Source organism: Mustela erminea, chromosome 4 (genome assembly GCF_009829155.1).
Source record: "Mustela erminea isolate mMusErm1 chromosome 4, mMusErm1.Pri, whole genome shotgun sequence".
Taxonomy (NCBI): Eukaryota; Metazoa; Chordata; class Mammalia; order Carnivora; family Mustelidae; genus Mustela; species Mustela erminea.
The window spans coordinates 118,320,767-118,339,979 of record NC_045617.1 but is presented as its reverse complement, the minus strand read 5'-3'; the positions used below and the strand labels follow the sequence as shown (position 1 = coordinate 118,339,979).

At 51.1% G+C, this 19,213-nt stretch overlaps 2 protein-coding genes across 3 annotated transcripts in view; one reads left to right on the top strand and one right to left on the bottom strand.

Moving 5' to 3' along the window:
- Positions 1-247: 247 nt before the first annotated feature.
- On the bottom strand, positions 248-3,300 carry LOC116589395. The gene is made up of 4 exons (XM_032341362.1): positions 3,293-3,300; positions 1,142-1,634; positions 680-835; positions 248-519 (listed from the first exon to the last, which is right to left on the bottom strand). Exons 1-4 carry the CDS (start codon positions 3,298-3,300, stop codon positions 337-339), a joined length of 840 nt encoding a protein of 279 aa, XP_032197253.1. The 3' UTR covers positions 248-336.
- The window catches only part of PACSIN1 (protein kinase C and casein kinase substrate in neurons 1), a 54,423-nt gene continuing 36,424 nt past the window's right edge, over positions 1,215-19,213 (top strand). The window contains exon 1 of one of the 2 annotated variants that reach the window (XM_032340583.1): positions 1,215-1,323. The gene's annotated coding sequence lies outside the window, so the exon portion shown is untranslated. The remainder of the gene's footprint in view (positions 1,324-19,213) is intronic. The other variant, XM_032340585.1, reaches the window with a different exon arrangement.

The window sequence follows — 19,213 nt, the reverse complement described above, 5'->3', positions numbered from 1 at the left end:
TAAAGAGTGGTGAGGTCTGTGGCAAAGGAGAGTTTCATGCCTATCCGAGGGGCTTACAATCAAATTCCACCACCCCCATTCCCCACTAATGTCTGGGACCTGATCGCCCTGCCAACGCTCTATCTTTCCCTTCCCCTGCCTTTATTGTCCTACTTTGTATGCACCATCTTAAAATATCATATATATAAATATATAAATACATATTTTATATAATAAATACATTTATTATATTCAACATCTGTTTTCTTTTACAAAGGCCAACTATACCCGAGGGCAAAGATTTGGTCTGTTTTGTATTCTGCTGTAGCCCAGCCCGCCCAGGCACCTAAAAGACCCTTAGCAGACAGGCATTGAACAAATCATCAGCCGCTGGCAGGTATCTGCAGTGGAGAGAGCTGCCCCAGTCCCTCTGCAGGTTCCAGGCTCCCGGAAACACTCAGGGTTCAAGTCAAGGAGAGTGAAGGCCTTTGGGGGCAAGTCTCCCGCAGAGCCCCAAGGAAAAGGCCTAGAAGGGTCTGTCTGGATGACAGCAGATGCGGCAGGAACTAAGGCACGAGGATTAGTGGCTACCCTTGGGGGGTTAATGGGGGCAATTCTGGGCGAAGCTGATGTAGGGGGGAGGGGAGAGCGCCCCCCCACCCACACCACCCACACCCACCACACACGCACCCGCTCGTACCAGAAGACGCAGGCTTGGGAGAGGCCAGAGACCGACAGACGGATTGTCAGACGGGGCCGAAGGAATGTCCCAGAAGGTGTGGAAAGGGGAGTGAGGGGAGTGGAGCGACACCCCCGCCCCCCCGCCCCCCCCTTCCGGGGAGCGCTTGTAGGAGGGCTGGGGAGAGGAGGAAAGGGGGGGTGCACCCGGCGCCCGCCCGTCCGCCGCAGAGCCCCAGTGGCCCAGCCGGAAGCACCCCCGGGAGGCGGCCCGGGAATTGGGGGAGCCCCCCCGCCCCCCACCCCAGGGGCGCCTGCTAAGCCGGGTGCTGCCTCCTCAGCAGCCTCGGCGCTTCCACCTGCGCAGGCACCGCGCCGCCCTGCGCCGAGCTGCCATTGGCTCGCTAAAAATGCCTCTCTAATCTGCGCCCATCTGTGCACGCCTCCCAACCGCCCCCCCACCCTCCGCCTCCTCGGCTCTGACCTTCCTCCTTCCCGCAGCCCCGGCGCGGTCCGGAGAGACGCGGTGGCGGCGGCGGCGGCGGCAGCAGCGGAGGCGGCGCAGCTTCCTCTTCCCCCGGGAAGTCGTCCGGGCTTGAGGCCGGCCCCTGACGCTCCGCTCTGCCCCGTGGCGCCACCGATGCTGCCGGGCGCATCTGCCCCCAGGTAGGGGGTTCTGACCCTGGGATCGCCGGGTGCGCAGGGAGCGGGGAGCCAGTCCGGGAGTGCGTGTCTGCGGCGGGCACAGAGGCTGACGTCTCCAGGGAGCGCTGGGGAGGACCGGGCAGTTACCTGGAGAGAAGCGGGCGCGCGGCCGGGGCTGCTTTGCGGGCACCGGGGCTCGCAGGCATCCCCCAGGCGGTGTCAGGATGCCCCTGCGCCGGACCCCTTGGGAAAGGCAGCTAGCGGTGGAGGCCTTTACCCTGGGTAAAACGCAAGAATTGGGTTCCTTGGGACGAGTCTCTGGCCTGGGCGGTCTGGGTCGCAGCAGGGTGTGGGGGGGGGCGCTTGTACCAGCGTGGTGCGTAAGCTATTTATGGCTCAGAGTGGGCTGGAAGAAACACAGCAGTTGATGCGTTCTGTGCTCTGTCTGGTTTGCAATTAGAGATATTTTTTTCTGTCCCTCCACCCCTTCCTCCGTAGCTGGGATGGTGGGGGGGAGAGGAAAAGGAGGTGATGCTACATAGCCTGCAAATAAGCACAAGCCGTGGTCTTCCCGGCACCCTCCCCTCCTCACTCCCTAGGCGACTTGCTTCGGGTTGGAACTACCTCTTTCTCTTATTTTTGCCTTAGGAGGGCATGACAAGATTCAAAGGTCATCTGGGTGTGAGGGCTGCGCTGGCGAACCCCGGAGCCTGGCCAGACCCAGCTTCAAGCAGCAACCACTCCCTGCCCCCACAGCCCAGCTCTTACCCCCTCGTTCAGGGACACATGTGGCTGCTTTTTTCTGGGCAAACCATAAATAACCCACATCCCCAGCTCCCCCGGGGTGCAAACAGCACTGTCTGTCCGCGATGTTGGAGGTGATGTTGGAGGTTCTGTCTCTTACCCACCTGACCTTCCTGTCACATGCAAATCACCACTCACAAGCCGCCCCCTCCCTGAAGCTTCCCATACCCAGGTGAGATACTTGCCTCCTGCCCTGCCTTCCTCGACCTAGTCTGCCTTGTGGTTTAGTTATTTATGTCCCTTCTGTCACCCTCTAGACCAGAAGTGCCTTCGGGGCAGGAATCTGTTTGATTCATTTCCGTCATTGACCCTGCGCCTGACCAGGGTCTGGCACCAAGTGAGTGTTTGTGGAATGAGTGGATGGATGGGTTTGAACTCTGGGAGATAGCTGGTAACCTGCAGGTGGGGACTGAGCCTCCTCTTGGTATATGTGCTGCCGAAGCGAGCACCTGAGCCTCCTCTTGGGCTTTCTTTCCATTCCCCAGGGCCAAGATCCACCAAAGTCAGACAGTCCCATTAGGCCCTTTCTGGTCCTGCAACTGATGGACACCTACGGCATTTGGGGATCAATGGCACAGTCCCAATGGCTCCGGAGGGTCTTTCTGGGCCCCTGGTTTGAGGTCTTGGCCTAAGCCAGGTTCGATGAAGGTCTGGTGAAGGTCTGGCTTTACTTAGGCCCCTGGGTTGACTGGCACTCTCTTCCTGGGGTGCTCAGATCAGACCGTGGGTGTCTGTCTCTGTCCCAGCACTGGGGCATCTGGGAAGGCCCCAGCCGGGCTGCCCTCAGCCTCTGGGGGTCCTCATGGTGAGCTTGAAGCAAATCTCACAAATACATTGGGGGCAGGGGAGGAAACCCAGCCAAAAGAACAGGCCAAGGATTCTGGGCTCTGTGAGAGACATTTAGCAGACCTTTCTCAGCCCTTGCTCCTTTGACAGCCATGCCAATGAGACATTTTCGAGATGTTCTTGTCCTGGCTTTATGGTGGCTGGGTGTGGGGGCGCGGAAAGATCGAGGCCCAGAGAAGGTCAGCAGCAGAGGCAGGGGTGACGCTTAGTTTCTGGCTCCAAGTCCAGTGCTCACTCCCTGGAGCTCGAGGGACCTAGGGTGAGGCCTCAGAGTCAGGTCTAGGTGGGATTGTTCTAGAACCCAGAAGTTCCCCCTCTCTGGCTTTGTCTTCACCCCTACCTAGTCATGGTACGAGGAAGAGAGTATGGAAGGGATGCTTCAGGGAGGAGGGGGAGGCAAATGGAGAATGGGTTGGTTAGTGCCTGCTTGGGGTCGGCCCTGGAGGGGTCTCCAGAAGAGGGTGTGGTAATAGCAGTAAAAACTAACAGCACATGTCATTTGTCACATGCCAGGTCCTGGTCCAACTATAACTCCTTCAGTCCTCACCATAGCCTGATGAAGTAGGTCCCGTTATTAGCCCCATTTTACCAATGAGGAGACTGAGGCACAGAGAAGTTATCTAAGATCACACAGTTGGTAAAAGTGGAGGAGCTAGGATTTGAACCTAGGCTCCAGAGTCTGTGCTCTTCCCCTGTATTCCCTATTGGGAGAGCAAGAGGGCTGTGGAGCTGCCGGCTGGGGCTTGCTGTCTCCAGGGAGATCCAGGTTTCAGGTGCACCGTGGCTCAAGTTCACAGATGGAGGGTGGGCTGCGCCCGATGGTGACTGTGGGTTGTGGCTGCGGAGAATAAGAATCCACATCAGTGAGCAGAAGTGGGACCTTTGTAGGACGCACACCTGACCCTGGCACACCTGACCCTGTGTCGCTCCCCTGCTTCGAGTCCTTCAGTGGCTCTCCATGGCCCTGAGGACAAAGGGCAGTCTCATTAATGTGGCCCTGTTGTCTTCCCCAAGTCTGGGTTTCTGCTTTCTTTTCACCCTCCCTCTGCCCTCCAGCTGCTCTGAACTGCTCTCAGTTCCTCAAGTAAGTCATGCTTCTCTCACCTGCAGACCAGCGCACAGGCTGTTCCCTGACTTGAACACTCTCCCTCCTCCTCCCCTCCGTGTTCCTTCTCACCCTGGCTGGGGGGTGGGGGTTCTGACTGGACTTCTGTTCCTCCCAGAAGCTTCCTGACTTGGGCATCTTGCTCACCTCCCCTCACCCAGCACCCTCTGGGGCATTGGGATGTTGCCCTATCTTCCCACTTCAAGACTGTGAAGTTCAAGGGGGCAGGTCCGTGTTCTGTCCCCAGTGTCTCCAGTGACCCCAGCGCCTGGCACCGGGTTGCCCTAGCTCACTTGTAGTATGAATCAGTGCGCGTTGGTCCCTCACATCATCAGCCTCAGGACACATAAAGCATTTTTCTTCTCCTGATAGGAGTTGAGGAAACCACTCATGAATTTGCATATAGCCCCCCAGTAAGGATAGGCTCGTGGTAGAAAGCCCTCACTGGAGAAGTGAAACAGCCTGTGGGCCTGGTGGGACAGGGGTGGGAGATTTCGCTGATCTGGGAGGAGTCCTCCCTGGAAACAGGTGGGAGGGATGTGGGAGGAGTGAGTGTGGAAGAGGAATGCTTGATTGGGTTTTACATTTTTCTGAAGTTTTTTGAAAAAAAGCTTTTATGTTCTTATTACCAAAGTAAGGTGTGCTTGTTGTGGAAAATTTAGAAAGTACTGGAAAGCCAAAAAAAATCCATCAGCCAGCACCACACCCACCTGATGTAGGCACTTTGTGGTTGGTTTCCAGCCCTGGGTATTAGTAGACTGGGGCAGGAATGGGGGTGGGGTGGGGTGGGGTAGAGATGGGGGAGAGGGGAGAGGGGAGCGGAGGTGGGGGGACAGGTAGGGTAGAAGGTGGAGGGAGGAGTGCAGGTTGGGAAGTGGTCCCTGAGCCTTGCCTGAGGTCAGCCAGGTGGGAAGCAGGCAGAACACGGTGAAGGAAAATGTGGAGCTCCGAAACAGCCCCGACAGGCAACCTCAGGGGCCCAGGGTGCACTCTGGAGCTAGATTGGCCCTCTGGAGCCAAACCTGGGAACCTGGGCCAGTCAGACCTCTAGACCTCTGTAGGCATCAGGCACGGGTTGGGGGAAGGACTTGCTCTCAGGCAGGTGGCTCTGGAGCAGGCTGCCACCTAAGGGTCATGTGCCCACATCACGCCCTCCCCCCTCCCCTCGCCAGCAGCTGGGGTGAGAGGTAGTTTACCCTCAGAAAGAATATGTGGGAAGGAACCTGCATGATGGGTCAGGGGAGAGGTGCAGGAAGCTGGCCCCAGCTGGCTCTGAGGGGATGGGAACTCCAATGCCAGGGAAGTTGGTGGGGCCATCTCTGGGCGGAGAGTGTGCTGTGGGGGTAGGTGTGATGCTCCTGGAGACTTTTCTGGCTGGGAGGGGCAGCAGGCTGCCTCTGCTCTCTGAGCATGGGGCAGAGGAGGCCCTCAGCCACTGTTTAAAAATCACTTGATATTAAAATGCTGGCTGGGGGCTATAGGAGGCTTACGGGATAAAATCGCAGTTATATCCCAGTTACGAGATAAAATGCCCAGTTATATTTGACCTCAGATAAACAACGAATTTGTTTAGCATGAGCGTGTCCTAAATATTGCATGGAACGTACTTTTATAAGAATTTTATTTGCTGTTTATCTGAAAGCCACATTTAAGTAGGTGCCCTGTATTTTGAGATGCTAAAGCTGCCTACTCTAGACCAGGATGGGAAGGAAGAGAGAGAGACAGAGAGAGAAGAGGAGTGGGTGGTCCTAATTTTTTCTTCTTTGGTATTGTGGGAGGGGTCAGTGGATACTTGCCTGAAGTTGACAGTTAAAAAAAAAAAAATTAACCTGTCCATTTTTAGAAGTCAATGAGATATTTCAGATTTTGCATCTATAAACCGTTTACTGTCTAGAGAATGAGTCTCCACTTGTGGATTTGGGTTCCCTAGGGTGGCTCAGAAATAAGAAAGAGTGCGCCCTCTCATTTGTGCAGGAGGGACAAAAGGAGAGTTGAGGATCCAGGGCGGAGTCCCTAAATAGTATTAGTTCATTTGAGAAATAAAAGCTTTCATCTTAATAAACCTCGGATGTGGCAGAGGGTGTGGGAAACTGGGAGAATAGGTTGGCACCGCCTTTCTGACATTAGTGATTAGAGCTGTGACCTGGCAATTTCTCCCACAGGTGCCATCTTCACAGAGTGCCGAAACAGCTGGGTGGGGATGGTCAGTGCAACAGAGCTATGTGTCCGGCAGGAGGGCTGGGGCATAAATAGGACATCTCTAGCCGGGGCGATTTTAGGCAGCTGATCAGTTCTTTCATTTGGTCAGTGACTCTCTCCACTGCCTGTCTCCTGTGTGCCAGGCACTGTTATAGATGCTGGGGGACGCTGAGAGAGAATAGATGGTCAGAATGTATGGGCAAGTGAAGGCAAGCGACTTGGTGGAATGATGTGTTTCATATGATCCCATTTAAGAAATGTACGTATGTGTCTGTGTGTGCTTATCACATAAAGATGTTTAGAAGGCTGCCTATCTGATTTTTATTCGAGCTTACCTCTGCGGGCAGGTAGCAGGAGGCTCAGTGCCAGAAAGGATGGGGAATATTTCCTTCTTCTTTCAGACATCCTGTGCAGTTTGCATTTTATACAGCAAATGTCATCCCTCATAAAAACATCATTGGGGCGCCTGGGTGGCTCAGGGAATTAAAGCCTCTGCCTTTGGCTCAGGTCATGATCCCAGGGTCCTGGAAGTGGGCTGCATCGGACTCTCTGCTTGGCAGGGAGTCTTTCTCTTCTCTTTCTCCGCCTGCCTCTCTACCTACTTGTGATCCCTGTCTGTCAAATAAATAAAATTTTTAAAAATTTTTAAAAAATCATTAAAATTACACTTGATAATAGCTGGGATTTTTCTTAGAAGTCTTAAAAAGGTGAGCATTTAAATTGCTTTCCCCTGGAATGCCTGGGTGACTCAGTCGGTTAAGTGTCTGTCTTTGGCTCTGGTCATGATCTTGGGTTCTGGGATCGAGCTCCACATCGGGCTCCCTGCTCAGTGGGGAACCTGCTTGTCCTTCTCCCCGTGGCCCTCCCCCTTCTTGTGCTCTCTCCCTCTCTCTCAAATAAAGAAATAAAATAAATTTTGAAAAGATAAAAAAAATTTAAAAAATTGCTTTCCTCTTAGTTTGATGGTATCTGACTCAGAGGCTGCCACTTGGGATTATATATTGATTTGTGGCTGGTTTTGAACTGGTCGCTGCATGGGTTTCTCTCTCCTCTCCTTCCTTGAGTTCCTGGGCTGGATGAGACCTGGTGGGATGGGCATGTGGGTGAGGTAAGTCTGGGTACCAGGAAGGCAGAAGCCAAGTCTCCGTGAAACTGGTGATTGGGTGCCCATGGTGTGTGTGGTACTGTGGTGTCTTGGGTTGGGGGGGCCCCACAAAGGAGGAAGATGGGCCCTGGACAGCAAAGCCAGGGGACCCCTGGGGGCCTGAGGTCCACTGACATTGGCCAGGCACAGTTTTGTTTATTCTTGTTTTTGAACTCCTATTTAGTTTTCCTCAGTAATATTATGAGGTTATCCCCATTTTACAGCTGTGGAAACTGAGGTCAAGTGACTTGCCTGAGGTTAAACTGCAGGTAAGTGACTGAGGCAGGATTCACACCCATGCAGTCTGGACCCAGAGACTCTGCTCTTTTTTTATTTTTATTTTTATTTTTTTTAAGTTTTTTTTTTTTAAGATTTTATTTATTAACTTGACAGAGATCACAAGTAGGCAAGCAGCAGGCAGAAGGAGAGGGGGAAGCAGGCTCCCTGCTGAGCAGGAAGCCCAATGTGGGGCTGGATCCCAGGACCCTGGGATCATGACCTGAGCCGAAGGCAGAGGCTTAACCCACTGAGTCACCCAGATGCCCCTCTGTTCTTTTTTTTTTTTTTTTTTAAGATTTTATTTATTTATTTATTTTAGAACATGGGGAGGGGCAGAGGGAAAGGGAGAGAACCCCAAGCAGACACCTTGCTGAACGTGGAGCCCGATGTGGGGTTTGATCTCACCACACTGAGCCAAAACCAAGAGTTGGACGCTTAACTGACTGAGCCACCCAGGCATCCCTAAAGGCTCTGCTCTTAACCTCTATGCTACGACACCTCTCGTTAGGGAGCACAGATAGGCATGCTAGTGAAGCCTGAACGTGGTTGACCATGGAAGGTCTTCTTCGGGTAGATCTGGAAGAAAAGGATGGTAGATTTGGAAAGTGCCTTCCAGGCAAAGTGACAACAGGGACAAAGATGCAGAGGTGGGAGCGTGAGCGGTGGACTGTAGGGTCTGGGGAGGAAATCAGTGCAGGAACCTGAGGGAGGAAGTGACAGATGAGGCTGGGGGGGCAGATGCCAAATACGTTAAGCTATTGGCCTCCTTGAACTTTCCGGAAGAGGTAGACTTGTGTCCCTCAGCCCCCTACTGTCCTGGCTGGCCCTCTTCCGAGGCTATATACCCTATCCCTGGTCTGCCTGGGTCCAGCCTTGGACTGACCACTGGAGAAGGAGAGAGAGATAGCTGAGGCAGAGCAAGAACACGGGTCTGGGAACAGGGGGGCCCGGGATGAGATCCTGGAGGGGCCTTGGGCCATTCGGCACCTTGCCTGGGACTCAGTTTCCTCTTCTGTTTTTTTATTTTGAAACTTTCTCTTATGGTGGGGGTGTACCCGGGTGGCTCAGTCATTAAGCGTCTTCCTTCAGCTCAGGTCACGATCCCAGAGTCTTGGGATCGAGCCCCGCATCGGGCTCCCTGCTCAGCCTGCTTCTTCCTTTCTCTCTGCCTGCCGCTCCCTCTGCTTGTGCTCTCTGTCTGTCAAATAAATAAATAAAATCTTAAAAAAACACTTTCTATTGGAAAATACAAGCCTTTGCAGAAATAGAGAGAGTATGATAATGTGCTAATGTACCTACCGTTCAGCTTCAACTTCTCCCAGCTCAGGGCCAGTCTTGTTCTATTTCTGCCCCTACCTCTGCCCCCTCCCAATTTGGACCAAATCCTGGACATCATTTCATCACAAATACATCAAGATGTGTCTCGAAAAGATAAGGACTTTTCCTAACATAACCACAATGCCATTATTCTACCTAAGAAGAAACTATACCTTTATAATGTCGCATATCTACCGAGTGTTACAGACATGTCTTCATTTTGTTTTGTCTTATTTTGTTTTTTTGCACGTAGTTTGACTCAGGCTGCAAATAAGGGCCACACATTATGACTGGTTGATATGTGTCTTGGTCTCTCTTAGTCGATAATTTCCCTCTTCAACTTCTCCTCTGTTCACGGCAGTTGATCTGTTGGAGAAATCAGATTGTTTGTCCTGTAGAATTTCCTGCAGTCTGGATTTTGTTGATTGTATTGATTGTATCCCCAGGGTGTAGTTTAACACATCCCTCTGTCCCCTCTGTAAATTGGGTAGTCTGCTGCATCTGTCTTCTGACTCCCCGTGATGCAGTCATCAGGAAACCTTCCTGACTTTACCTTCATGACACCCAGAATCGAACCTCTGCTCCCCATGTCCATTGCTGCCCTCCCTTCTGAGCCTGACCGTCGCTTTCCTGCCTTATTGCAGCAGCCTCTACCAGGTCTCCCTGCCTCCCTCTTTGTCCTAGCAGCCAAAGAGACTCTTAAAACCTCAATCAGATCCATCCCTCCTCTGCTCAAAACTTCAAAGACTCCCTTGTCTTTGGAAGAAAACCCAAAGTCCTATAAAATGTCCTGTAATGGCCTTCAAAGCCCTGGGTGACCTAGCTGCACAGTTCCTCTGACCTCATCTCACACCACTCCTTCCTCAGTCACTTCCCGGCCATTTTTTGGATGTATTGATATCCCCTGCCTCAGGGCCTTTGCATGGCCATTCTCGGGGAAGTGCCTAGTTGGAGAGGTGAGCATGGCTCGTGATGTTCACATCTCTGCCCCGTGTCACCTCCTCAGAGAGGCCTTCCGAGAGCATTTCACCTAAAATAGCTGCTATTAACTGATGAATTATTGAACTTTACATCTGAAACTAAAGATGTACTATATACTGGCTAATTGAATTAAAGTTAAAAAAAAAAAACCACACACATGCTGCTGTTATTCTCTATCCCCCACCCCTGCTTTAGTTTCCTTCTTAACACTTGCCCATCTTTGATGTTACAGTCTTGTTGCTTCCCCCCACCCCCACCCATCTGTGAGCTTGGTGAGGGCGGGGCAGCAGGATGCAGAAGTCCCCTTTCGCTCAGGTGGCTCTCAAGTCAGCTCCTCTCTTTTCAGCATTTCCTGGAAAATAAAACAATGCTTCAGAGTTTACAAAATACTTCCTGTCCTAGGTCAGATGCTGGGAAGCATAACCCAAGACAAGGATTCCTGGGCAAGTGATTTACTGCAGGGAAGCCTGCAGGAGGGAGGGAGGGTGTCTGCAGGGCAGGGAAGGTGTGCCTTGAGAGGGGGAAGCAAGTGCTGGGGAGGGCCCCTGCCTGGAGGCTTAGGCCAGGCTTCTTGGCTCGGCTTACCAGACAGTCACTGGCTGCCCCCAACCCTGGGAGGAAGGCATAACCTCCCAGGCATCTTGGGTGAGGCTGCCAACTCTCAGGAGTGGGTGGGTGGTGGTACAGGGCCTCTGGCACCCCTCCCCCACTTTCTTCGATCCATTTGCTGCTCTGAGTCTGGCCATCAGCTGAGAGGGAGGGGTTTATTATTTATTTATTTATTTATTCTTTTTTTTTTAAATTTTATTTTTTAAGATTTTATTCAAGAGTGAGAGTGAGAAAGCAAGAGACAGCATGAGCAGAAGGGGAGGAGCAGAGGAAGAGAGAAGCAGGCTCCCCACTGAGCAGGGAGCCTGCGGCTGGATCCCAGGACCCCAGGATCATGACCTGAGCCTAAGGCAGATGCCTAACTGACTGAGCCACCCAGGCGCCCCGAGTTCTTGGTCATGACCGGTATTTTGTGTCATCGATGAAGAAGCCCAGGTTTCTGGGGGGCAGGACGGTAGAATGACTTGCCTGATGTGGCACAGCCAGGAAGGGGCAGACCTGGGATTTGAACTTCTGTTCTTCCTTGAGTCAGTCTTGGTGGCTTCGGGTTCCTATCATTCCTCTGATACATTCGTTGAGCAAATAGGTATCCCGTGACGTGTGCTGTACTGAACGGGGTGCTGGCCGTTCCGGGGCGAGTGACCGTCCACACCCTGCTTACCCTCGGGGAGCCCTGAGCTTCAACCTTCTGTAATGACAACACGCAGCACCTGTGGGACACTTTGTGCGCCAGGCACTGTGCTAGATGTCCCCCCCATGTGGGTTAGCACATGGCAGCCTTACAGCACCCCATGTGGGTGAGCTGAGGCTGCAGAGGGGCTTAAGACTTCGGGCTAGGGTCTCTGGTGACTGCGTGGTGTAGCTGGGATTCACACTGGGTCTAAACACAGCTCTCCCCACTACCACCTGCCCTGCCCTGGCCCCACCCACAGTGGGCTATCTGGTGTCACCTCTATCAGCAGCTCCATCGGACACCAGGCTGCTACCTTGTCCTGCTCCCCAAGTGTTGGGTGACCAGCTGCCATCTCACCTGCCCCACTTGGCCAGGTCCCAGACAGGGCACCTTGATGGGAGGTCTCCCCTACCCTAGGGCCCTGGATTCCTGCCTCTGCCCCTTCCCCCAGCCCTTTTATCACTGGCACTGACTGGTGGGGTGGGCCCTTGGACCAGCGTCAGCCAGCCTGGGCATTGGGGGCCCCTCCCCCTCACACCAGCTGGCCTGATAAGCTGCAAAGCTGGCTTGGCCTGGGTGCCCCTGAACGGCGCTGGGGAGGGGGGGTGGCAAATCACAGCGGGCTTCCTTTGCGCCTCATCACTCCCCAAACAGGGTCCAGACGAGGGAGAAATCAAGTCGCAACATTGCATTAGGTTGTAAGGCTGGGGAGGGTCCCCTCCACCCCGCCTTGGGGACGGGGGTCTGGGACGCAGTAGAATGCGGTTGGGGCAGACCCGATTCCCGAGATCCCTGCTGCCCCAGGACTTTTTTCTATCCCATCCCCAGGCTGCTCTGTACGACTGCTCAGCTGAGCTGGGTGCCAGCGGTCAGGCTCTTTCCCAATTTTAGGCCTCGAGGCTTCCCTCAGGGGCTACACCCAGGAGGGGTCTGTGCCCCCTTGGCAAGAAGTCCAGGAATATTTGTGCTAATTCTGGACATGGAATAGCATGCAAAGCACATGGAAAGAAGCCCATTGCCCTGCTGGTGTGGCTGGTGGAGAAGTTACTCGGCCCATAGCCTGGCCTGGATGCTGGAATGCTCTGGGCTGCAGGGGAGTAAGATGCTCCCCACAATGGCTGCAGGGGTGCAGGGAAGGGGGGAGACCTGAGAGCTGTGGCCACCCCAGCCTTCCTGCAAGTTAACATCTGATTTCCATCATCTTTTCCTCCTCACCAGATGGTGATTTTCTAATTTGATCATTTTGTTTGCATTAGTTAGACTTCTGTAAAGAACTTTCCCTCTTCATTTATTCTGTTATTTTGAAATATGGTATGTATATTAGGATGAAGGCTTGATTCTTTCCCTTTATTTATCAGTTTTAAAAAGAAATGAGTTGGGGGAGTGCCTCGGTGGCTCAGTCAGTTAAGGATCTGCCTTTGGCTCAGGTCATGAGCCCAGGGTCCTGGGATCAAGCCCTGCAACAGGCTCCCTGCTCAGTAAGGAGTCTGCTTCTCCCTCTCCCTCTCTGCCCCTCCTCCCACCCCCCTGGGCTTTCTCTCTTTCTCAAATAAATTAACAAAATCTTTTTAAAAAATGAGTTGGTGCTCTAGCAACTTCCAAAGGTGAACAGTGAGTATTTTTCCCATTTTAAAATACAAAAGTATATAAAATAGGTTGTACATTTTAACAAATCAATATAAAGCCAATATCCAAGTTGCTACCATGTAGGTCAAAACCTGAGAATGACTCTAGTTGCAGAAGCCCCCCTATGCCCTTCTCCCCCACTGGTCCTCCCTCCCAGAGGGACCCACTATCCTGATTAGTGTTATTAACTGCTTTATTTTTGGCTTTACGATGTAAGTAGGCATCCAGAACCAAATAGTTCTGTCTTTGAATTTTAATTAATAAAATTACTATTCTTTAATAGTTGGGTTTTTTCTTTCTCTTTTTCTTTTAAAGATTTTATTCATTTATTTAACAGACATAGAGCATGAGTTGGGGGAGGTGCAGAGAGGGAGAAGCAGGCTCCCCGCTGAGCAAGGAGTCCAACGCAGGGCTTGATCCCAGGACCCTGGGATCATGACTTGAGCCAAAGGCAGATGCTCAACCGACTGAGCCACCCAGGTGCCCCTGGCTGTTTTTATCAATTAGCATTTTCTTTTTACCATGCATCTAGAGTGTTCTTTGTAGTAGTCATTCTTTCATTTTTTTCCTTGTTGTATAGCGTTCTGTATGTGAACAGACCCTTATCCAGGCTAGCATTTACATAATCAAGGTTGTTTCTGATTTGTGGCTATCGTGAAGATTGCTGCTCTGAATGTTCTCTGAATAAATCACTCATGCTCCTTTTTTTTTTTTTTAAATTTAAAGATATTTATTTATTTATTTGAGAGAGAATGAGAGAGAGGGAGAGAAGGAGAACACAGAGGGAGAAGCAGGCTCCTGGCTGAGGAGAGAGCCTGATGCGGGGCTCCATCCCAGGACCCCAAGACCATGACCCGAGACGAAGGCAGATGCTTAATCAGCTGAACCACCCAAGGCGTCCCTGCACTCATGCGATTCTGCAGGGTATATACCTAGGAGTGGAATGGCTGGGTCATGGGGTCTATCTTCAAACTTACTGGATAGGGCTAAACAGTTACCCAAAGTGGTTCTACCAGTCTTCACACATACAAGCAGCATGTGCTAGATCTCCATGCCCCACATTCTTTTTTTTTTTTTTTTTAAGATTTTATTTATTTATTTGAGAGAGAAACAGAGAGAGTGAGTGAGCGAGCATGAGACGGGAGAGGTCAGATGGAGAAGCAGACTCCCCACTGAGCAGGGATCTCCATGTGGGACTCGATGCTGGGATTCCAGGATCATGACCTGAGCCAAAGGCAGACGCTTAACCAACTGAGCCACCCAGGCACCCAGTGCTCCACATTCTTGTAGACATTTGGTTATGAACAGACTTTTAAAGCTATTTTATATTTTGATTTTAATTATCATTATGGATTTTTATAAACTTGATGAGTTACATTCCTTGTATTCGTTACCCTCAATGATGCTTAAGTTGTCCCACCTTTGGCCAGTGGGAGCCTCTTTAAGTTGTCTCTGGCATCCTTTTCACACAAGTGAACTGGTGCTTGGAAGTGTCCTTGCTTTCTGGAATGAAGATGTTCTAGGCTCCTCAGAGCTGCAATCAGACATTTCTTCAGGGAGCTCTGGGTCATTATATATATATATATATATATATATATATATATATATACATACACACATATATAGGTGTATACACACACACACATATATTTTTTAAATTGCAATATAATTCTATATCCTAATTTCATCCCTTTTAAAATGTACAGTTTGGGGGCACCCTGGTGGCTCAGTCGTTAAGCGTCTCCCTTCAGCTCAGGTCATGATCTCAGGGTCCTGGGATCAAGCCCCATGTCAGGTTCTCTGCTCAGTGGGGAGCCTGCTTCTCTCTCTGCCTCTGCTGCTCCCCCTGCTTGTGCACTCTCTCTCTCCAATAAATAAAAATAAAATGTACAACTCAGTGGCTTTTAGCACATTCACAAAGTTGTGCAGCATCACCACTGTCTAATTCCAGAACATTCCATCACTCCAGAAAGAAACTGCATGCCCTTGAGCACTTATTCCTCAAGCTCCGGGCAACCGGCTATCTCCTCTCTGTCTCCATAAATCCACCGATTCTGAATAACGAATGCCTAGACAGTAAGTGGACTCACACGAGATGTTTCTGATTGGCTTCTTTCATTTAGCATACTGTTTCTTTCTTTCTTTTTTTTTTTTTTTTAAGATTTTATTTATTTGACAGAGACAGAGATCACAAGTGGGCAGAGAGGCAGGCAGAGAGAGAAAGGGAAGCAGGCTCCCTGCTGAGCAGTGAGCCTGTCCTGGGATTTGATCCTGGGACCCTGAGATCATGACCTGAACCGAAGGCAGAGGCTTAACCTACTGAGCCACTCAGGCGCCCCTAGTGTACTGTTTCTAAGGGTCATGCATATTGTAGCCTGGGTCAAGACTTCCTTTTTATGATTGGATAATATTCCATCGTACGGCTATCCACATTTTTTTTTAAAGATTTTATTTATTTATTTGACAGAGATCACAAGTATGCAGAGAGGCAGGCAGAGAGAGAGGAGGAAGCAGGCTGCCTGCCGAGCAGAGAGCCCAATGCGGGACTCGATCCCAGGACCCTGGGATCATGACCTGAGCCGAAGGCAGAGGCTTTAACCCACTGAACCACCCAGGTGCCCCTGGCTATCCACTTTTTAGCCACGCATCCAGTAATGGACATTTGGACAATCCACCTATTGGTTGTTATGAATAATGCTTCTAGGAGCATTTACGTACAGGCGGACATAGGCTTTCATTTCTCTTGGATCTATACCCAGAGTCACATGGTAAATCTACCTGTAACTTCTTGAGGGTCTGCCAACCTGTTGCACAGACATTTCACAGGAAACATTTCCTATGAAATGTTCGCATTCCACCAGCAGGTGCACATTTCCACGGGTAGGGAATGAACGACCCAGTTTCTTCTCATCCTTCCCATCTTTTTGATCATAGCCATCTATTGTCCATCTTTTTTTTTTTTTAAGATTTTATTTATTTATTTGACAGACAGATCACAAGTAGGCAGAGAGGCAGGCAGGAAGAGAGAGGAGGAAGCAGGCTCCCTGCTGAGCAGAGAGCCCGATGTGGGGCTCGATCCCAGGACTCTGAGATCATGACCTGAGCTGAAGGCAGAGGCTTTACCCCACTGAGCCACCCAGGCATCCCTAAGGTCCATCTTTTTGATCATGGCTGTCCTTGTGGCTGTAAGGTGACATCTTCTTGTGGTTGTGATGGGCATTTTCCTAATGACAAAGGATGTTGAGCGCCTTCTCCTGAGCTTATTGGCCTTTTGTATATCTTCTTTGGAGAAATGTCTTTTCACATCCTTCCCCAATTTTTAATTGGTTACTTTTGTCTTTTTATTGATGAGTTTTTATAGTTCTTTATATATTCTAGATATGAGACACTTATCAGATATATGACTTGCAAATTTTTTTACTCATTTCTGTGATTTGCCTTTTCTCCATGGATCCATTTAATGAGGAATGGGAATTAAAGACTCAGTCTGGATGTTAGAGGCATTATGCTTTCTGAATTCTAGAAATCAACCTAAGAACCTACCCATAGCCTCAGAAGCTCTGGGCAGTAGGGACCAGCCTTGCCTGATCTCCTTGTTTTATAGGAACACTGAGAGGTGGAACACTGTTTTATAGGAACACTGAGGGGTGGGGGGTGGTTTGCCCAGGGGCACCCAGTTTTTATGTGACTATGGGGCACCAGAGTCAGGTCCCCATTTTAGTTCCCATTACTCCTCTTGGGGTCCTCACCCTAGTCCAACCCACATCCTTCAAGCCCCCAGACCCAACCATTCTCTTTATTTCTGTGCCTCTAGCTCTGCTTTGTGGCTCTCAACTTTTCTTCTTTTAAAGAAAAGCTTCCCTGGTTGTCCAGCCCAGAGGGCTTGTCTGGGATGAGCTCCTGTGGCTCCAGGAAGTGGAAAGTTGCATTGTCTGGTGCACTGGATGCATTGCCAGTGGTCAAATTTGGAAAAAACCAGATATACCCAAGGTAAAGAGTTTCCTTTATGCGGGACTCATCAGTGCCTTTAATCTACTCTTGTTTATTGTGAACGTCAAGGTATTGAATTGCCAAAACTTAGAAGCAAACCAAGAATAGGCAAATGGATAAATAAACCTTTATGTCCAGACAATGGCATACTAGTCAGGACTCAAAAGAAATGAGCCATCAAGCTGTGAGAGCCATGGAGAAGCCTTAGAGAAATTAATAAGTGAGAGAAGCTGGTCTGAAAAGGCTACATACTTTGTGATTCCAACTACATGACATTCTGGAAAAGGCAGAACTTAACGGAGACAATAAAAGGATCATGGTTGCCAAGGGTTTGGGGAAAGGGAGGGAGGGTGAGAGGGATGGGTAGGTCAATAGATAGAGCACAGGGGACTTTCAGGGTAATGAAATGGTAGACGGATACGTGTCGTTACATGTCTGCCAAAATCTGCAGAACATACCACACCAAGAGCAAACCCTGATGTAATATACGGACTTCGGTTGGTAATGTTGTGTCAGTGCTGGTTCATTGATTACAACAAGCACACTGATGGGACGTTCATGGGAGGGGAAACGAGGGAGTAGGATATGTGGGTATTCTCTGTATTTTCTGCTCAGTTTTGTTGTGAACCGAAAACTGCTCTAGAAATAATGTCTATTAATTGAAAAAAAAAAAACACCTCAGGGAGTGATGAGTGTTACAAAGGGAAAATAAAGCAGAAGGGGCTAGGGAGTGACGGGGTGGACTGGCTATTTTAGATGGGTTAGGGGTCAAAGACATGAATTAGAGATGTAACAAGGCAAGGAAGTGAGCCTTGTAGACATCAGCGGAGGACCATCCCAGCACTGGGAAGGTGCATACAAAGGCCCTGGGGCAGCAAAGAGCCTGAGGTGTGTGAGGGACACAGAGGGGACAAAGTGCCTGGAAGGGAGAAGGGGATGAGGGAGTGGCTGGAGGTGAGAGTAAACACAGAGGTTAGGGCCCTCCGTGTCCCACCTGTCGTGTCCCACCTGTCGGCAACGCAAGCCCCTGGGTCTTGTTCTCAGTGAAATGGGGAGTCCCTAGAGGGCTTTGGTGGGGGGTGTGGCAGGTCAAAATTGTATTTATGATTTAAAAAGAGGAGTGTCTGGAAAATAGATGGTAGGGGGCAAGGGTGGAAGGGAGAACTTTTAGGGGGCTGTCCTGTCCTACAAGCGAGAGATACTGTCTGTGTCAGAGGGGGTACAGAGTATCTGAGGGGAGAGTCAGTGGAATGTGGGCGTGAGGGAAGAAGAGGAATTTACATGGTTGGTTTGAGCATTTGGGTGAACAGTGATGTCATTTTGGGGGATGGAGATGGGCAGGGTTGGAGTTGACTCCAGGGCAATCAAGAGTTCTTTGGGGACAGGTCAGCTTGTTGGACATCCAGATGGGATGCTGGGGAGGTTAGGTTTATGAGGCTGGAGTTGGGTGCTGGAGTTGGGACTAGAAATATAAGGAGGGGTACATTTAGAGCCATGGGCCTAGAGGAGATCTCTTGGAGAGTAGATATGCCTGAGAAAGAGAAGAGGCCGCAGGGCTGAGCCCTGGTGTGTGGGCCACAGGGAGTCAAGAAAATATGGCAGCGAGAGTGTGGTATCCGAAGCAGGAAGGCCACAATGTCAGGGCTGATGGGGTGGCAGTGGGAGGGGGATTAGAGAGGGGCTGGGCCTTTGGTACCGTGGGGGCCAGTGGTGACCAGTGAGGGCCGCAACCTGATTGGAGGGGATTTGGGAAGGAGGGCCTGTGGAGGCCTTCCCCGAATGTCCTCCATGAGCCGCAGGAGCAGGGTGGGGTGCCTGGGAGGCAGAGCTCGGGGTGGGCGGGGGCGAGCGAGTGCGGGGGTGTTCTCGGCAGACTGCTCCCATTTTCTCCTGACGAAGGCAGCGGCGTCAGCTGGGAGCGAGGAAGGAGGAGGTGTTGTGAAACATTGGTCTCCGTGGCAGATCTCACAGCCGCCCTGTGAAGTAGGTGCCATCATCCCAGCCTTGCAGAAAATGAGAAACGAGAAAATGGGTCCAAGGGGAATTGCCAGAAAGGGGCAGGACCAAGATTGGAACGGGATCTGCTGGGTTCCCAGGGCACTCCCCGGATGTCCATACAGGAGTATGGCCGCACTCCCCACCTAGGGCAGCCCTTCCCCCGCACAGTGGGCACCAGGGCCCAGGCAGGGGAGGTGACTGCCCCAAGGTCATACAGAGGGGCATAGGGTGGACGCAGTGGACTCCCCCAGAGCCAAACTTGGGCCAGAAATCCATTGGGCATCTGGCCTCCATGTGCTCCCACCAAACAGGGGACCGTGATGAACGTTTGGGCCCCTGG

Coding starts and splice junctions, on each gene's coding strand:
- LOC116589395 (XM_032341362.1), bottom strand. Junction 836..1,141: donor GGGCTGCGGGAAGGAGGAAG/GTCAGAGCCGAG, acceptor TCCTCTCCCCAG/CCCTCCTACAAGCGCTCCCC. Junction 520..679: donor TCCCAAGCCTGCGTCTTCTG/GTACGAGCGGGT, acceptor GCTGTCATCCAG/ACAGACCCTTCTAGGCCTTT.